Here is a 21,523-nt window from a genome sequence, read left to right on the forward strand (position 1 = left end):
AGGACATGGAGGAGGTAAGTGTAGGTGAGGGGGGGTGGTAAATGTAGATGGGATGGGACAGGACATGGAGGAGGTACAGTGCCTTGCGAAAGTATTCGGCCCCCTTGAACTTTGCGACCTTTTGCCACATTTCAGGCTTCAAACAAAGATATAAAACTGTATTTTTTGTGAAGAATCAACAACAAGTGGGACACAATCATGAAGTGGAATGACATTTATTGGATATTTCAAACTTTTTTAACAAATCAAAAACTGAAAAATTTGGGCGTGCAAAATTATTCAGCCCCTTTACTTTCAATGCAGCAAACTCTCTCCAGAAGTTCAGTGAGGATCTCTGAATGATCTAATGTTGACCTAAATGACTAATGATGATAAATACAATCCACCTGTGTGTAATCAAGTCTCCGTATAAATGCACCTGCACTGTGATAGTCTCAGAGGTCCATTAAAAGCGCAGAGAGCATCATGAAGAACAAGGAACACACCAGGCAGGTCCGAGATACTGTTCTGAAGAAGTTTAAAGCCGGATTTGAATACAAAAAGATTTCCCAAGCTTTAAACATCCCAAGGAGCACTGTGCAAGCAATAATATTGAAATGGAAGGAGTATCAGACCACTGCAAATCTACCAAGACCTGGCCGTCCCTCTAAACTTTAAGCTCATACAAGGAGAAGACTGATCAGAGATGCAGCAAGAGGCCCATGATCACTCTGGATGAACTGCAGAGATCTACAGCTGAGGTGGGAGACTCTGTCCATAGGACAACAATCAGTCGTATATTGCACAAATCTGGCCTTTATGGAAGAGTGGCAAGAAGAAAGCCATTTCTTAAAGATATCCATAAAAAGTGTCGTTTAAAGTTTGCCACAAGCCACCTGGGAGACACACCAAACATGTGGAAGAAGGTGCTCTGGTCAGATGAAACCAAAATTGAACTTTTTGGCAACAATGCAAAACGTTATGTTTGGCGTAAAAGCAACACAGCTCATCACCCTGAATACACCATCCCCACTGTCAAACATGGTGATGGCAGCATCATGGTTTGGGCCTGCTTTTCTTCAGCAGGGACAGGGAAGATGGTTCAAATTGATGGGAAGATGGATGGAGCCAAATACAGGACCATTCTGGAAGAAAACCTGATGGAGTCTGCAAAAGACCTGAGACTGGGACGGAGATTTGTCTTCCAACAAGACAATGATCCAAAACATAAAGCAAAATCTACAATGGAATGGTTCAAAAATAAATATATCCAGGTGTTAGAATGGCCAAGTCAAAGTCCAGACCTGAATCCAATCGAGAATCTGTGGAAAGAACTGAAAACTGCTGTTCACAAATGCTCTCCATCCAACCTTACTGAGCTCGAGCTGTTTTGCAAGGAGGAATGGGAAAAAATTTCAGTCTCTCGATGTGCAAAACTGATAGAGACATACCCCAAGCGACTTACAGCTGTAATCGCAGCAAAAGGTGGCGCTACAAAGTATTAACTTAAGGGGGCTGAATAATTATGCACTCCCAATTTTTCAGTTTTTGATTTGTTAAAAAAGTTTGAAATATCCAATACATGTCGTTTCACTTCATGATTGTGTCCCACTTGTTGTTGATTCTTCACAAAAAAATACAGTTTTATATCTTTATGTTTGAAGCCTGAAATGTGGCAAAAGTTTGCAAAGTTCAAGGGGGCTGAATACTTTCGCAAGGCACTGTAAGTGTAGGTGAGGGGGGGTAAGTGTAGATGGGATGGGACAGGACATGGAGGAGGTAAGTATAGGTGGGGGGGGGGGGTTCACTGTAGATGGGATTGGACAGGACATGGAGGAGGTAAGTGTAGGTGAGGGGGTAAGTGTAGATGGGATGGGACAGGACATGGAGGTGGTAAGTGTAGGTGGGGGGTTCAGCGTATATGGGATGGGACAGGACATGGAGGTAAGTGTTGGTGATGGGGGGGGGGGGGTAAGTGTAGATGGGATATTTTGCCACCTGCCTGTGACTATTTAACACATCAGAATTGCTCAACACTACAGTAATGCAGTTGAGCCCAATTCCTCTTCACTCTGTCTCAGTAGGAGATGACAGAACACTAATGAAGGAAGTTGAAGCAGACGTCAGTAAAATCAAAGGAGTTTGACCTGTGGTATTTCAATGTAAACACCTCTGTTGGTCTAGCCCACATGAAGACTAAAGCATGCATATAGATGCATCTTTATTTATTTCACTGCAGTACTAATAAATCACGCTGGCTGGGCTTGTCATTGCCAGCTAGTATTTGTTAGGCCAAGAGTTTCACAATCCACCAGCATTCCTCGGTTAGCATACGGTCTCAGGACAGTCTGACAGTGAATCCATGTGTAGACCTAAACTTTTTAAAAGGCAAAAGCTCAACTATTAAGAACCATTTACAGCATGATTAAGCAAGTGATTGCAGTGTTCCACTTGTGTGAGTCTATTTGAGACTAAATGGTGAGGACCACTGAGGTCTCAAATGTATGCCCTCACACACTGCCGCTTTGTTTGAATAATGATGTCACATGAGTGTTTCCATTAGGAAATGGTTGTGCCGGACATTTGACCGGCAACATTTTAAATTTACCGGACCCATATGCATTGGGTGCGTAACCTGATTAGGGCATCCACACACCGTGCTCAGAGTAATCACATTCAGAAGAACATGCATGTCGAGGATGCAACGATATATGGTCCTTCTTACAGACTTCTGATGTGCACTTTGAACATGTTAGAATAACTATAAGAAGGGCTTACCAAGAAAAACTTCCAAAAGGACTCATTTGAGGTCAAATTAAGTTAGGGCACTCAACAACAGAAAAGGCAGAGATTGATTTCTTATTGCTCACTTTAATCCAGCCTGTCCAGTTTATGATGGCTTACCGAAAATACATAAAAGTATGGATGAACCTCCTTTACGTCCCATAGTGTCAGGTAACAGTAGCCCTGTTGAACACCTATCTCAATATGATGATTTATTCATCTTAACATTTGTGCCAGCATTGCCAGCCTTTTTAGGATACCACGATGTGCATCAATAACTATAAATGTGACAGTGAAAGCATCTTGGTTATACTTGACGTTCAGTCTCTCTACACTAATAGCATGCATGACGCAAGCCTACAAGCGCTTTCGCGCTATCCCAGCACTAGACCCGAGGGTCTCTTACCCCCGTCTAACTTCATTCTGTCTCTCACTAAAAAAGCCCTCACATCAAATGACTTCCAATATGCGGGCAGTTTCTACCAACAGATTCAGAGTACCTCAATGGGAACTGACTTCGTTCCTAACTATGCAAATGTATTCATGGGACACTGGGAGGAGACCTGCCTTTATGATGTCCAGAAAAAAAAACGTATTTCCAGAATATCACCCTTTGGAAAAGATACATAGACGACATCCTACTGGTATGGAACGGTACTGAAGGTCTCCTCTCAGAGTTAATTTCTTATAATTTATCTGAACCCAATCTCAAATTCACAACAGAGAGAAGAGAAGAAAACAGACTTGGAGTCTACCATCTTCTGCAAGCCGCACAGACAGTAACCACCCCGTACACCATAAGCGGAACATACTGGTAGCTCAATTCCTAAGACTCCGAAGTAACTGTAGCACAGACAGACTTTGAGCGCAAAGCTAATGGTATGCACACTAGGTTCCTGCAATGTGAGTATGATAAGGGAGTTATTGAACAGACCTATACCTGTGCTAGAGAGACTGAACGTCAAAGCCTACTCACTGGCACTAATAGTGGTGATTCTCTGATCCACCTCTACGCAGACAACACCATTCTGTATATTTCTGGCCCTTCTTTGGACACTAACCTCCAGATGAGCTGCAATGCAATACATTTCTCCTTCCCTGGCCTCCAACTGCCCTTAAATGCAAGTAAAACTAAATGTGTGCATTTCGCTACACTCGCATTAACATCTGCTAACCATGCGTATGTGACAAATAAAATTTGATTTGATTTGAACCGATCGCTGCCCGCACCTGCACCAGACTCATATTAAGCATCTCCAATCCAAAATTAAGTCTAGAATCGGCTTCCTATTTCGCAACAAAGCATCCTTCACTCACGCTGCCAAACTTGACTATCCTACCGATCCTTGACTTCAGCGATATCATTTACAAAATAGCCTCCAACACTACTCAGCAAATTGAACGCAGTCTATCACAGTGCCATCCATTTAGTCACTAAAACCCCATATACTACCCACCACTGCGACCTGTATGCTCTCGTTGGCTGGCCCTCGCTTCATATTCCTCGCCAAACTCACTGGCTCCAAGTCATCCACAAGTCTCTGCTAGGTAAAGCCCCGCCTATCTCAGCTCACTGGTGACCATAGCAGCACCCACCTGTAGCACACACTCCAGCAGGTATATTTCACTGGTCACCTCCAAAGCCAATTCCTCCTTTGGCTGCCTTTCCTTCCAGTTCTCTGCAAGCCAATGACTAGAACAAATTGCAAAAATCACTGAAGCTGGAGACTCATATCTCCCTCACTTGCTATATTGTATTTACTTTGTCTCCATGGCCTTTTTTTGCCTTTACCTCCCTTATCTCACCTCATTTGCACACATAGACTTTTCTATTGTGTTATTGACTGTAACCTTGTTTATCCCATGTCTAACTCTGTGTTGTTGTTTGTGTCGCACTGCTTTGCTTTATCTTGGCCAGGTTGCAGTTGTAAATGAGAACTTGTTCTTAACTGGTCTACCTGGTTAAATAAAGGTGAAATAAAAAATAAATAAGACAAAACTCCCATGTTTGTGTTTTTCCACGGAGTACAGCACATATGCCGGTCACGTCAAATCCAATGTATTAAAACACTGGAACAAAAGTAATCCTAATCTACGAGTGTCCACCATATTACCCCCTCACATTTTTGGGGGGGCCATACCAGAATATAGCCGATTCCATGACGCACAGCATGAAGCTACCTAAGAAGCATGACACTTGGCTACCAGGCCCACCCAATGACACTAACAAGTGTGGCCACTGTGTACATTGTGACAGTACAGCAAATACGAAAGTGTTCACTCCTCTGAATGAGTATAGTGAAGTAAAAGGAGATAAACAGAAACAGTTTATATTATTATTATTTTCTTGTTTTTATTTATCCTTTATTTAACTAGACAAGTCAGTTAAGAACAAATTCTTATTTACAATGACGGCCTACACCGGCCAAACCCGGACGACGCTGGACCAATTGTGCACCACCCTATGGGACTCCCAATCACGGCCGGTTGTGATACTGCCTGGAATCGAACCAGGGTGTCTGCAGTGACGTCTCTAGCACTGAGATGCAGTACCTTAGACCGCTACGCCACTCGGGAGCTCTTGTGCTGTCTGACAGATCTTTCACTCAAAGGCTCTGTATCTGTATATGTATGATAAGATACATAACGAATATACGAGCCAAATTAATTCCACTAAATTATGCAAATGAACCTATTGACCGATAAGCATGACCAGTCAAATGTATTTCCATCAACTGGTATTTCCATCAATTAATAGGCTAAAAAGCATTATTGTGCAATTGTTTTCTGTGTCGCATTTACAGTGGACCAAATTTAAACATTAGAAATCAAGAGGAAGATTACTAATGGCACTTTATCCTCCAAAAGGAGCTGGACCAATTAAAGAAGTCTTGAGGTATTGCTCGCCTGAGGTAGAGTACCTTATGATAAGCTGTAGACCACACTATCTACCAATTGAGTTCATATCTATATTATTCGTAGCCATCTATTTACCACCACAGATCGATGCTGGCACCAAGACCGCACTCGACCAACTCTATAAGGCCATAAGCAAACAAGAAAATGCACATCCAGAAATGGCGCTCCTAGTGGCCTAGGGACTTTACTGCAGGCAAACGTAAATCAGTTTTACCAAATTTTAACCAGCATATCACATTTGCAACCAAAGGAAAAAAAAATTTTTAAACTCTAGACCACCTTTACTCCACACACAGAACTGCATACAAAGCTCTCTCCCATCCATACATTTGGCAAATCTGACAATAATTCTAGGTGGAGTATACCACCTCAGTCATCGGCTTCATCAATAAATGCATTGACGACGTCATCCCCACAGTGACAGTGCATACATATCCCAACCAGAAGCCATGGATTACAGGCAACATCCGTATCAAGTTAAAGGCTAGAGAATGCTGCTGCATTCAAAGAGTGGAACACTAATCTGGACACTTATAAAATATCCCGCTAAGCCCTCAGAGAAACCATCAAACAAGCCATTACAGGATTATTGTCAATACAGGATTAAGATTGAATCAACTGGCAAGTGCCTTCACTGACATGTTCAACCTCTCCCTGACTGAGTCTGTAATACCTACATGCTTCAGACCACCATAGTCCCTGTGCCCAAGGAAGAGAAGGTAACCTGCCTAAATGATTACCGCCCGGTAGCACTTACGTCGGTAGCCACGAAGTGCTTTGAAAGGCTGGTCATGGCTCACATCAACAGCATCCTCCTGGATACCCTAGAACCACTGCAACTGGATCCTGGACTTCCTGACGGGCCATCCCCAGGTGGTAAGGGTAGGCACCAACACGTCTCTCACACTGATCATCAACACTGGGGCCCCTCAGGGGTGTGTACTTAGTCCCCTTCTGTACTACCTTTTCACCCACGACTGCATGGCCAAACTACTCCCAACACTATCATTAAGTTTGCTGACGACACAGCAGCGGTAGCCCCGATCACCGACAACGATGACAGCCTAGGGGGAGGAGGTCAGAGAACTGGCAGTGTGGTGCCAGGACAACAACCTCTCCCTCAATGTGAGCAAGACAATGGAGTTGATTGTGGACTACAGGAAAAGGCGGGCCGAACAGGCCCCTATTAACATCAAAGGAGCTGTAGTGGAGCGGGTCAAGAGTTAGTTTGTTGGTGATGTGGACACCAAGGAACTTATCATGGTCCAAACACACCAAGACAGTTGTGAAGAGGGCACAACAAAACCTTTTCCCCCAAGGAGACTGAAAATATTTGGCATGGGTCCCCAGATCCTCAAAAAGTTCTACAGCTGCATCATTGAGATCATCCTGACCAGTTCCATCACTGCCTGGTATGGCAACTGCTCAGTATCTGACCACAAGGCGCTACAGAAGGTAGTGCGTACTGCCCAGTACATCACTGGGGCCAAGCTGCCTGCCATCCTGGACCTATATAATAGGCAGTGTCAGAGGAAAGCCCATAAAAAATTGTCAGAGACTCCAGTCACCCAAATCATAGACTGTTTTCTCTGCTACCGCACAGCAAGCGGTACCGGAACACCAAGTCTAGGACCAAAAGGCTCCTTTACAGCTTCTACCCCCAAGCCATAAGGCTGCTGAACAATTCATCGGTACCGGTACTCCTTGTATATAGCCTCATTACTGTTACGTTATTGTGTAACTTTTGATTGATTTTTTATAAACTTTTTAAAACTTTAGTTTATTTGGTAATTATTTTCTTAACTCTTCTTGAACTGCACTGTTGGTTAAGGGTTTGTAAGTAAGCATTTCACAGAAGGTCTACACTTGTATTCAGCGCATGACAAATAAAGTTTGATTTAATAGATATTAGTCAGTAACTTCAGGGATATCCTCAAGCTATTACTGAAACAGAAAGAGACTGTGAAGCAACGAGGAGAGGAAATGATGAGGATGATCAACTCTATACTGTACATATAAGACTGGATTACTCAATTTATCCTAGCTTCAAAGCCCCTCTGATGTTCAGAGTTTCAAGCCTTTGAAGTCTATCAGAGAATGTTATGGCATACAACAATCACTGAACAGACATAACATCAGCGTAAACAAATACTGAACGTGGGTGTGACCTGTAAAGGGCATTCTTAGTTCAACAGATCAATCGAGGGGCTGATCTAAAGCTCTGCCTTTACACTGGATCTCAAAATTCACTTCTCTCTGGAGAGATAAGAGGATACCAAGAATAAGACATGAGCTAAACTCTTACCCAACATTTAAAACTATTCCCTACTTTATCATTCACAACTTCCCAGAAGTATGGGTTTAGCTTAACCAGACCTCCCGAAAAACTGTTGCTGATACATTTGTGCCAGCAGCCTCTATTTGGGTAGCCACAGTAAATTGGGAAAGTAAACAATGAGGAGCATAGCATTCATTTGCTACACTGAACCATTATGACTTCATATGGGGAGCTGGGGTGCAGTTGCCTTCCAGTTGGTTTGTCTAATTAAAATCTCTGGCTCCTCAAAAGATACCATTATACACCTAGGTAAAAAATAACGAGCAACGCCGCATAGGGAAGATTTATGACAGGCAAGGGACATATCTGGAAGGAAATTCGAAACGATAATTTGCCTGTGGTTTAATAGGACCTCGGCTATTTCACTCTCCCGATCATTATAACTTTTAGTAGGGGATGTGGGGGATGGGGAAAAGGGGGTGCCATATCGCACAGAGAACAAGGTCTCATTAAATTATGATGATGGACCCTATGAAGAATAAATTAAATAATACATCAACTAAGGTGCCTTTTCATGAATATGTTCCATGTCACAGTGTAATTGAAAAAGCTCTATATGAGGAAGGAAACTGTCCATTTTTATTTCCTGGTTTGGAGAAGGGTGCAAACGGTTGGGACATTCTTTCAATAGGAGGCTTGGTCTGGTCAGCCTAACCAGCAGACCCAGACAACTACACCAACACACAGCCATACAAGCAATCAGCCCAAGGTCACAGGGTCTGAATTGTCATGATGTTGCCCTCTTTGGGTATAGCAAGCCCCATCCCCCTGACTCCTTCAACTAGGCTGCTGTGGTCAGAGAGAGGTCGTAAATTCCTGAGGAGAAGACCCTGCCTCATGGCCACACAGTATAAGAGGCAGAGTAACTTTTCATAGTGAACAAAGGAATTTCTTCCACCTCACAGAACTTGAGGTACGAAACAATTTCATGTTCCGGAGAAAGTATAAAAGATCGGGGAAGAATCCAGCTACAAACTGGTCCGTTTGTTACAACTTGGGGAAGCTCATGGGAGACGGTGTGGCCACATTACCATTATGCTGTTTATACAATAGCCTCAGATATGAGGTTTACATCTAATTGTTGTATACGATGAATGAGTGAGTATGATACTGTTTGTAAAATTGTGTAATATGACTTTGGACTGTTTAATGAAGGAAAATCCAATTCCCTTTTGATTTGAACTAAATCAGAGGACCGCCCCTGAGCCCAGTTAGGGTCAGGCATCCTGGGACAGCCCCTTTTCTGTAATTCCGAATAAAACCCAACTTTGAGAAATTATCAACAGACCATGTTTCTCTCAATCACGGGAGTACAAAGGTTGTAGACCATTGCTGAATCTTTTAACCATACCACGTGGTTAAACTCTTAGACTATCGATACTGACAGAATAAGAACAAGTCTTTGATATTAATTACTAGTCTGCAGCTAGGAATTCAGTATCATTGAACAAAGAATGACATCCACCGAAACTACCATTCTATAACGAATGAAGGAATGTCACTCTGAACAACCCACTCTAACCACAACCGAGAGAGAGAGGGAGAGAGACGGACAAAGACTTTTCACCAGCGATCAAGACGACACACTGAGCGTAAATATATATATTGATTGCAATTGTTCCCGAATGAGTGAGCGTTCATGTACAAAGGATTAGAATTTCAATTGTTATAATTATCAACTCTTTGGTGACTTCTCAGCTGACCCCCACTCCCCATTTTGTCCACCAAGCCGCGATGCCGGTTTAGCCCACTATGGCACATTTCCTAAAATGTATTGTAACCATATTTACATTGTTTATGCATTTCTGTGAATTACTTAGTTAGTAATAAATGAATGATTTAAGACAATTGATGTATGGATGACTCATAGTGAAGACTGGGTTCGTGCAGATAACCAACAAGTTACGATGTTTGGAATGAGACTAACGTGAGGTAAAGTAAATCATTCCTTAATCAGAAGACAATGGATCAGATATGAAAATATCTGCAAGGTTATATTGGGAAATTATAACCTTGTAATCGGAATATTTTCCTTGGTGCCCCGACTTCCTAGTTAGTTACAGTTACATGATTAATCAGTCTAATCGCGTAATACTAATTACAGAGAATCTTTGATAAAACTAAGTCTTCAATTTAATGATAGTAAAGACACGACAGAATGTAAAAGTCTCTTGAAACCTGTCCCTTTTAAAATGGGAGCCTGTGTTCCGTTTAAGCGTCAGATTAATTTCATGAGAATCACGTTTGTTAGCGTTCAGCCACCCACCGAGCAAGACCCGTACATCATTCTGCAATGTCCTTGTACCAGATAACCAGCTTTTCAAAACAGAAAACAATATTGTACTCAGCATGTAGATTTTCTCCTTAAACACGAGGCACGGACTTTACCAACGTGTTAGACAGGCCAAATACGTCTATTTTATCTTACTCCCCTGAGAAAAGGAAAGAATAAACAATTGACACAGACAATGACATTAAAAGTAATAGAAAGCAATGGGCTACACTACTCCCTTGTTTTGTTTTCTCAAAACCAATGAGTGAAATAACTTCTCAAATGATGATCGTCTGCAGTCTATAAGCAGAAAGACCGAGGAAAAACTGAGTTAAATGGACAGGCTGAAGGCAATAATTAAACCATGTATTACCTTGGTTACAAATCACAGGCACACAAGCCCCATTGAGTTCTGTAGTGACAGCTGCCAAAAATATCCTTAAGCACATTTGATGGCATTAGCAGTTTGTCTCGTGTGGCTGACTACCTACCACTCTTTATGGTAATGTGATAGCAGCACCAGCACAACTCACACAAAAAAGGGTTAACAACTGCTCAATCTGCTGGAGTGGAAGCAATATGCTGTAGTTAGCAAACACAAATGGGACAAACACAGATGGGACAAACTCTTCCTAAACAGGGTAAGTATAAATTCTAGTCTTTCAATAGTCTTTGAAAACAGCCTGGGTACCGGACACGAGAATCAATCAGCAGTTGATCAAATCTCACCCAACTCATTTTCGTATCCCTTTACATTCGTACCGTGTACAGGTTGAAAATGGCAGATTTGGGCACGGATAAATGCCTAAATTGGAACGCAGTGGCTGAAGAGTAACATGCTGTACATGACGTCAGAGCTCTGCGCTTCACGTCATTGTAAGGGTTTGACTGACTGCTGTTCTGAACTTGAGTGTGACAAGTAGTTGCAGTAACTTACACAAACACACACACCCATTACAATTAAGAGGATTATATATTTTAGAAGATGACATTTGTTTTGTAATATGTCATACAAGTGAGTACAAATGTGCACTTCACATTTCTATATCACAAAGTCACTGAATGAACTGATATGACTTTTAGTTTCAAAAGAACTTGCAGAGCTGGCCATTGATGATAAGTCAACCTGACATATAGTCCAGACACGTCAGGGTAAGGTGTGAGGCTAACCTCCAGAATTGTGAATTCCATTCCGAATTGTGAATTCCATCCAGTGAATATTGTTATTGAGTTTCACTCATGTCCTCTGCATGCATGTATGTATGAGGTGCAACGCTCATACTATGTGTAGGCACTACCTCTCAATCCTAGAGAGCGTGGTTTGGCAGGCTTAGTGACGGGGGGAGTCGATACAGTTACATATCGGGACATTATTTTTGGAAAATATTATATTGATAATTTGACTTCAAGTATTGATTTGTAAAAAAAAAGAATAATAATAATTTTTATACATAAATATACATACACATACAGTTTAAGTCAGAAGTTCACAGACACTTATGTTGGACTCATTAAAACTATTTTTTCAACCACTCCACAAATTTCTGGTTAACAAACTATAGTTTTGGCAAGTCGGACATCTACTTTGTGCATAACACAAGTCATTTTTCCAACAATTGTTAACAGACAGATTATTTCACTTATAATTCACTGTATCACAATTCCAGTGGGTCAGAGGTTTACATACACTAAGTTGACTGTGCCTTTAAACAGCTTGGAAAATGACAGAAAATGTTATGGCTTTAACTTCTTGGTGGCAGGGGAGCAGTATTGAAAAGCTTGGATGAATAAGGTGCCCAGAGTAAACTGAATGCTGCTCTGTCCCAGATGCAAATATATGCATATTATTAGTAGTATTGGATAGAAAACACTCTGTGAAGTTTCTAAAACTGTTGAATGATGTCTGTGAGTATAACAGAACTCACATGGCAAGCAAAAACCTGAGACAAATCCAACCAGGAAGTGGGAAATTTGAGGTTTGTAGTTTCATTTAAGTGATTGCCTATCCAATATGCTGTGTCCATGGGGCCAGATTGCACTACCCAAGGCTTCCAGCAGATGTCAACAGTCTTTGGAAAGTTGTTTGAGGCTTCTATTGTGGAAGGGTGTCGAATAAGAGCTGTTTCAACAAGTGGACTAGGCTGAGGCCAATCAGTTATTTACTGCGCAGTCACGCCGTTCCTTCTTTTTCCTCTGTAATGCTACTGTCCGGTTGGAATATTATTGAAGATGGTTTATAAAAAAGACCCTAAGGATTGATTGTAAACATCGTTCGACATGTTTCTACAACTGGAATAGAAAACTAAACGTGCATACAAAACGGAGGTATTTGGACATAAATATGGACGTAATCGAACAAAACAAACATGTCTTGTGGAAGTGGGAGTCCTGTGAGTGCATTCCGACGAAGATCAGCAAAGGTAAGTGAAGATTTATAATGCTATTTATGACTTTTGTTGACTCTACAATGTGGCAGGTAACTGTATGGCTTGCTTTTGTGGCTGAACCTGTTCTCAGATTATTGAATATTGTGCTTTTGACGTAAAGGTTTTTTGAAATCGGACACAGCGGTTGCATTAAAAACAAGTTCATCTTTAATTCTATGTAAAACATGTATCTTTCATCAAAGTTTATGATGAGTATTTCTGTTATTTGATGTGGCTCACTGCAATTTCTCCGGATGTTTTGGAGGCATTTCTGAACATGGCGCCAATGTAATCTGAGGTTTTTGGATATAAATATGAACTTGATCGAACAAAACATACATGTATTGTGTAACATTGAGTCCTGGGAGTGTCATCTGATACAATTAATCACTAACCTTTGACGATTCTATCTATATCTCTGCTTTTTGTGACACCTCTCTTTGGTTAGAAATAATGCTCAGGACGCAGTAATGCTCAGGAAGGAGGGGCGTTCTGTCTCCTAGAGATGAACGTACTTTGGTGCGAAAAGTGCAAATCCATCCCAGAACAACAGCAAAGGATCTTGTGAAGATGCTGGAGGAAACAGGTACAAAAGTATCTATATCCACAGTAAAATGCAAGGAATAATGACCATCGTTACGTTTGGAGGAAAAAGAGGGAGGCTTGCAAGCCAAAGAACACCATCCCAACTGTGAAGCAAGGGGGTGGCAGCGTCATGTTGTGGGGGTGCTTTGCTGCAGGAGGGACTGGTGCACTTCACAAAATAGATGGCATCATGAGGATAGAAAGCGACATCTCAAGACATCAGTCAGGAAGTTAAAGCTTGGTCGTAAATGGGTCTTCCAAATGGACAATGACCCCAACCATACTTCCAAAGATGTGGCAAAATGTCTTAAGGACAAACAAACAAAGTCAAGGTATTGGAGTGGCCATCACAAAGCTCTGACCTCAATCCCATAGATAATTTGTGGGCAAAACTGAAAAAGCATGTGCGAGCAAGGAGACCTACAAACCTGACTCAGTTCTGTCAGGAGAAATGGGCCAAAATTCTTCCAACTTATCGTGGGAAGCTTGTGGAAGGCTACCCGACACGTTTGACCCAAGTTTAAAGGCAATGCTATCAAATACTAACTGATTGTATGCAAACTTATGACCCACTGGGAATGTGATGAAAGAAATAAAAGCTGAAATAAATCACTACTATTATTCTGACATTTCACATTCTTAAAATAAAGTGGTGATCCTAACTGACCTAAGACAGGGAATTTTTACGAAGATTAAATGTCAGGAATTATGAAAAACTGAGTTTAAATGTATTTGGCTAAGGTGTATGTAAACTTCCAACTTCAACTGTGTGTGAAATAAATACAGTGGGGCAAAAAAGTATTTAGTCAGCCACCAATTGTGCAAATTCTCCCACTTAAAAAGATGAGAGGCCTGTAATTTTCATCATAGGTACACTGTCATGCTGTGTCTGTCATAGTTGAAATGGGATCATTGTCATGCTGAAAGACCCAGCCATGTTTCATCTTCAATGCCCTTGCTGATGGAAGAAGGTTTTCACTCAAAATCTCACGATACATGGCCCCATTCATTCTTTCCTTTACACGGATCAGTCGTCCTGGTCCCTTTGCTGAAAAACTGACCATATGACATTCTCCCAATCTTCTTCTGGATCATCCAAATGCTCTCTAGCAAACTTCAGACGGGCCTGGACATGTCTGGCACTGCAGGATTTGAGTCCCTGGCGGCGTAGTGTGTTACTGATGGTAGGCTTTGTTACTTTGGTCCCAGCTCTCTGCAGGTCATTCACTAGGTCCCCCCCGTGTGGTTCTGGGATTTTTGCTCACCGTTCTTGTGATCATTTTGACCCCACGGGGTGAGATCTTGCGTGGAGCCCCAGATTGAGGGAGATTATCAGTGGTCTTATATGTCTTCCATTTCCTAATAATTGCTCCCACAGTTGATTTCTTCAAACCAAGCTGTTTACCTATTGTAGATTCAGTCTTCCCAGCCTGGTGCAGGTCTACAATTTTGTTTCTGGTGTCCTTTGACAGCTCTTTGGTCTTGGCCATAGTGGAGTTGTGCTGATCCCCAGAGCCTTGTGGGTCTGCTATTAGAGCAGAACTACTTTTCTGAACTGGGACAGCTGTTCTGTCACATACTAAAAATAACCCACAATCTGTTGTCCAAGCACTACGTGGACACCCCTTCAAATTAGTCAACCATACCTGTTGCTGACAGGTGTATAAAATCGAGCACACAGCCATGCAACATCCACGGACAAACATTGGCAGTAAAATGGCCCGTACTGAAGAGTTCAGTGACTTTCAACGTGGCGCCGTCATTGGATGCCACCTTTCCAACAAATCAGTATGTCAACATTCTGCCCTGTTAGTGCTGCCCTGGTCAGCTGTAAGTTATATTATTGTGAAGTGGAAACGTCTAGGAGCAACAATGACTCAGCCGCAAAGTGGTAGGCCACACAAGCTCAAAGAACGGGACAGCCGAGTGCAGAAGTGCGCAGACCATGATTTTGGAATGAGATGTTCGACGAGCAGGTGTCCACAGTTTTGGTCATGTCAGGGAAAGGGGGATACCTAGTCAGTTGTAAAACTGAATGCCTTCAACTGAAATGTGTCTTGTATCTTGTTCTGATAAAGGGACTAGGACATTCAAATCGACCAACGAGATCTAGAATAAGACTAGCTTGTGGCTCAGTTGATGGCGATTAGAACGGTCTGGCCGGGCAGACCACTGACATGTGGGTGGCATCTATAAAAACCTGGTCTGATGAGGAGGCCGGTGGTCTGAAACACGCAACGCCCAGGGTTGTGACTTTCAGACCAACACAGTACAGGGCAGGTGAAAAAAAGCTCTTAAGCCTGTCTGTATGGTCAACAGTCCATTCTTGAGGGTGCAGAGGGTAGAAAGCCCCCTGGAGGAACCACTCCATCAACCCTACTTCTGTCTGTGACAGCCTGAGTTCTCTAAATCATGCTCTATCCTTCTCTTTCACTCTATCAGTCTCTCTTTCCTTCTCTCTCAAACAGCCACCCACACGGGGATTACAGCTGTGCGCCGTTATGCTGTAATGCGGGCTGCCCTTTAATCTTTCCTTGCTTCCTTTTCTAAACCCTAATAACGCTGTGGCTGGACTAATGTGTCCGACATCAATCCCACTCCCCCTGTGGCAGCCAGTGTTGCCCTACACAGTAACGGCAGCCCAGGCAGACCAAATACGCACCCAACTGAGGAAGTTCAGGTTGTGTTCGTGCTTAGCACAAAACCACAACATACACATTACACACACTATTGATTATTTAAGATGAATAAGTATGGTTCACAGAGCAGTTACCACAGTAAAATCCCTTAAGGAAACAGATAATACCATTCAAGGGATTAAAGCCCCTTATCAATGACACCTATAGAACTGGGAGCTACAAATGCCTGGTCAAGATACAAATGGAGGATTAACTGACAATCTGTTGCCAGGAGAGACTACAAGATTTTGAGGTTGAGAAGATGTGATGGTGAGGAGAGAAATGTGGTTGATGAGGACAGGAGAGAAGGGCCATTAAAAGATAGAATGTAATGACGACTGAAACACAGAGAACCTCCAGAACATAGTTCAAAGACCAGCTTTGAACAATTCCATTGGTATACAACAACTGAGCAGCAACTAATGCTAACATATTGAACGCAGTGTGTTTGCTAATGCCTACACTCTCTTAGAGGCTCAAAACTAAGCCAAACTAATTGCATAACCAAAACAAAAAAGTAATTAGGAATTGTAATTATGGTTCTTTTTGTAATGCCTTTTTCAAACACTCAAAGAATGGGACGGCATAATAAATGAATAGGCTCATTTGAATTCTTTAGCTAAACCAAAACAAAAATAATTAAGCATTTCCCAATGCCGTATTGTCAGCCTTTCTAACAACTGTTCCAATGTTTTCCAAAGTCTGATTGAGCATATTATAATAGGAGTCAATACTAAAGCACCCTCTGACTCACTCAGTTCATAAAGAGACTGGCAGTAAGGTGATAAAGCAGGTCACTTAGTTTGGAGCTTGAAGCTTTCCAGTGAAATGATATGGACGTTGTAAAGAAAAGGGAAAATACTGGGCTGCATAATGACTCCAGATGGCAAAGACTCTAGATGCTGTGGACATTGTGCCTAGATAGACCCATCATTAGGACAAAGGGCACCTTGGTCTTTGGGGTGGGGCAGAGACATGTCAGAGGGCATAAGCAGGCATAGCGTAGGTGGGAGAGGAGAGGTATTTCCATTAGGCAGGACAGAGCGGTGTATGGAGAGCGGCTGGGCTTAAAAGGAATAGTCAATCAATTATTTAAAGTGATCATGGGGAGTGGTGGGCAGTGGCTAAGGGGCCAGAGCGTTTGACCCAGGCACGTCAAAGTCAAAGGGGGGCTGAGGAGCAGGAAGACACTCCACTCCCTGTTTGCTAACAGAAGCTGATGAATGTTTTATCAAAGCCCAATTATTTATTTAAGGGCGAGTCCACCACGGGAAGGAATCTAATAAGGTTTCATGGAGAAGAAAATGGGAGAAAATACAACTAAGTCCCTAGAAGTCCAAATGCCTGTACGCAGGAGAGACCAAAACTAATAACAGGAGACAACTTCTTCAAGAAACACCAGAGAACAGTTGACTTTCTGTCAAATACAGTCAATTTCTTAAAACATATTACCAAGCAGACATCTCCTCAACATCTACTATAATAAGAAGCAATAAGTTAGATTAATTAACACAGAGGTGGAAATGTCTCTTTCCCTAAAAGGAAACTTTGTGAAATTGCAAGGTAAACAAAACATACAGGAGGAGATTATAAATCAGCATAATTTCAATTCGTTGACATGATGTAAGAGGCTTATCCAGACGAGATAAAAAACAACAATGCATCTATTGGAGAATTGTTTGGGTATGCTCGTTGTGTTGAAAATGAGTGAGGGTGGAGGGAGAACAGTGGAGGGGGGAAATAATACAGGAGGAGATCAGCACATCTATCACTGTCGGCCGGCAAAGTTAAAGCAAAAGTGGAAATCGCAGGAGTTTCGCTCTCTTAAGACTTCAAGGGCACACACACTTGCTCAGGGCTGCGGGAGGGGAGGCGTGAGAGGGAGACCGAACTGGAAGGGGGTCTCTGGGCTGAGGCTGACACTAACATAGACAGGGGTTGGCACATTCGGGCTCAGTCACGATGGCAGGGGCTGACAGAGAGAGGTGTGGTACACCATGTATCCTCCAGGGGCCTTTGGGACTAGGGTAGAAGGACAGGGGTGAGAAACAGGGGTGCAGTATGTACTCACCAGAAACACCTTGTAGGCGTCTTTCCTGGTGACAGGCCCCCAGCACAAGTCGGTGTCGTCGTATTTCACACTGCCAGCACTGCATGAGTGGTTACCACTACAGAGAGAACAGACAGACTGGTGATCATTACAGATCCCTTCATGATCAGATCAAGTCAGTCCAAGAATAACATACGACAGGAAAGACTAGTTTACAATGTTGCAAAAGAACATGAAACAATGATAAAAGATGAAATATGACAGGGCAGAATTACTAAAACTTTGCAGACTTGTCAGTTCCTACTACCTCGGAGGTTAGTTATCAGGATTATTCAGGGCTCGGAGGTTAGATTATCAGTTCCAGGTCCTACCTCGGAGCGGTTAGATTATCAGGGAGGTCAGTTCCTTCTACCTCTGGAGGTTATTGAGATTATCAGGTGAGGTCAGTTCCTTCTACCTCTGAGCGGTTAGATTATCAGTGAGGTCAGTTCCTTCTACCTCTGAGCGGTTAGATTATCAGTAAAAAAAGTATCAATAAAAGTTATATCACTGCACAAGACTTTACTGAGTTGAAGTGATGATCCAGTCTTCCTGGTGGAAAATTACACATTGTCATTCTGAGGCAATCACAAAACTCTTTCAGTGCTGCCAACAAGGTGCGGCAGACTAAGCATCAATTATGGGAGATAATCATTAGAATCTGCCTCTGTCACCGAGAAGTCTGCTGCGGCAAGGCTTTACAAAGAGATACCTCTCTACGATCTCAATCGCCTGGCTCTCCTCAGTGGCAGAGCCAGTCGAGCGGGGAGCTCCGGTCTGTGCCATAGGGTAATTCCTTTTTAAGTGTCTGTTCCGCCTCACATTTTGTCAAGAATGTTACCACGGGGCTTTTCGACCCGGCTGAGTCAGAGGGACAAACGTATATTTTTTATGCTACTGGATTGATTTGTTAATAGAACTTCCTCTGATGTGGTAAGTGGTTCAATTGTAATCTTGAATTGAAATGTATTCACTCACCTTCACCTTTAAAATCTAAGTATCTCTATACATTTTTAAGGATCTCATCCTCACCACATTATGTTCATAAGATACACCTATATGGCACTCCCAGGGCTCACTGAACCCTTACAAAGTCACTGATAATCTAACGTCATTTGGGCAAAATGGGAGAGCGCTTTAGTTTTTGGAGCAGGGGTCCTTTTTTGAAATTGTACTTTTTGGTACACCATGAGAAAGTCAATCATCTTTCTGTCATAAAGCTACACCAAATTTAATTGTGATCCTGACAGTTAAGGTGGTCTCACCAGAACAATAGTTTCTCTAGGGAAGAGCCTCCCTTAGATCTGCAGGCTAAGTCATACTGTCTGAGACTGGAACCATATGGAATATGTGATGTCACCCAGCCCACCGGGCCAGTGGAGGAAACTTGCAATAAAAACCTGTCTGGGAGCCAGTCAACAAAAAGTAAATGCCAAGAGCACTGGTGGGAGGTCAGGAAGGCTAAAGGCCCCCTCATCAGAAAGTTTTACTGAGGCAGAAGGTCAGGGAACAGCCAAAGTGCAGAGATAAAAACAGAACTGAGAGAAAGGGATATGCTTTGTCCTGCCAAACGTAAGTGCTGCAAGTACTTGGGAAAGTCAGCTGCACCCACATTAGTCATAAAGTTGCTTGAAATAACACCCCCAAATAAGAAACCCATGAATGTAATGAATCAGCAGCAAGCTGACTGGCTGGTCTTACCAGGCTACTTCCATTAGTGATATGGGCACAGCAGCAGCATAGATGGCCAGGTCTCCGTACAGGTAGACTACCATGCAGATGTAGAACATGTTGACACCAACTGAAAGACAAAACCAAAGGGTTAAGACATGAGCAGATTATACCTGGATCTATACATACAATGTCATACATTATATATTTCTAGTGTATATGACTGTGTTATCAATTCATCATATCTCTGAGAGAATCTGCCTGACAGCCGTCAGATGCCTGATTATGAAACATGGTCAATGCAACTTGTGTCAAACTTCAACCGCTAAACGTGCAGTCTCCATTAGAGGCAATCTCCTCCGTCTCTACACCTCCACTCCTCCATCAATCCCCAGATTCTCCCTCCGGGATGGCAGCCACAACTGCAGCAGCACATTTCTCCGCTCCTCCGGAAGAATATTAATCACACTAATTAAGAAAGTAATCACTTCATGATGAAAATTCTCCTCATTACATCCCCCACATACTACTGGCCCATCCAAGCTGGCACAACGAGGGGAGATTGAGAGCTTTCAACAACGGGAGACCGATAGCCATGTTGTGCCAGGCATCCATCATACACTGGAGTTCTCATGTGGGAGGCTCCTGTGTCCTACTGGTCCTGGCAGCCAATTCATTACTGACAGGGAAATTAGAGTGTGGAGTCCATTAAAAATCAATAAAAAGTGAGGGGTTTATAGTTTTACAGGGCTAAATTGATTCATCTGATCTGAGAGTAAAGGGACGAATGGCAACCTTCTTCTGCCCATCACACAACCCAGCTGAGGGAAACAAGAAAAGGGATATGGAAGAGGACTAGCTGGTCCAACAGCCAGATAAGCCCATGTAGTTGTAAAACAGTCATCACCTGTCTTATGGCAGGGATTGTTGGACACTTACAGTAGACTGCATTATGATATGAAGCTATATTACAGTTGCTACAGTAAGTTGCTGCAGCCCTGTTCGAGTTTGATGGAGAGTCTAACAGCAGCTAAATTCTGTGGGAAAGGGCGATGACCGCAAACATTTACCTAGTTAGCACCACCACCCATCTTACCGCCATTGAGGACAATGTGGTGCTAAAAAGTACTGTGGGAGAGGGAACCAAAGGGCACTTTGGTAGCCAAGTTGTGTTTATTCTCTTCCAGGACCATCTGATCAAATCATTGTGCAGTGGTGCACTGAGGTCATTAAACACAGGCTGGGGAAAATAAACACTGATAACTCAAGAAGACGCCAGTGTGTGTGATTACACTATACTGTACCTATCAGTATTGATCTGCACACCGATTACAGTATGAAAGTATCTTACAGGTTGGTGGGGGGGTGGACTCGATTCTCTCTGCATCAATTCTACACATTCCATTTTCACCTCCTCTCCGACAACCCCACTTTGAGGTTAGCACTGTACAGTACTCTCTACCATTCCTGCATGTCTCCATCTGGCCCTATGGAAAGGAAGCCTGTTAGAGCTTTTGCCTCAGATAGGGGGAATCAGGGCTGCCTGTGCTGCCCCTGTCAGTGAGCGATAGCTGGGTGAGGACCCAGCATGACCAAGAGGATGCTGCCCTGCCAAGCTCTATCACTAATACCTCCCCATTATCCACGGCCAGAGGCTCACACGCTGCTGCTGCAAATGACTCTTCACCTAGGAGCTCCACTCAGTCCCCTAGCGGCACGGACACACGTCACTATCCATCACCCCACTGTTGCAGACTGACAGAGGCTCTGATAGCCTCTCTA

At 42.8% G+C, this 21,523-nt stretch overlaps 1 protein-coding gene across 1 annotated transcript in view; it reads right to left on the reverse strand.

Moving 5' to 3' along the window:
* LOC123998997 (transmembrane protein 104-like) overlaps positions 1–21,523 on the reverse strand; it is a 78,995-nt gene that overhangs the window by 38,643 nt on the left and 18,829 nt on the right. Inside the window, exons 7-8 of the mRNA XM_046304301.1 lie at positions 19,772–19,871; positions 18,053–18,149 (exon numbers count right to left, since the gene is read on the reverse strand). Coding sequence (XP_046160257.1) covers positions 18,053–18,149; positions 19,772–19,871 — 197 coding nt within the window. The remainder of the gene's footprint in view (positions 1–18,052; positions 18,150–19,771; positions 19,872–21,523) is intronic.

Source organism: Oncorhynchus gorbuscha, linkage group LG16 (genome assembly GCF_021184085.1).
Source record: "Oncorhynchus gorbuscha isolate QuinsamMale2020 ecotype Even-year linkage group LG16, OgorEven_v1.0, whole genome shotgun sequence".
NCBI lineage: Eukaryota > Metazoa > Chordata > Actinopteri > Salmoniformes > Salmonidae > Oncorhynchus > Oncorhynchus gorbuscha.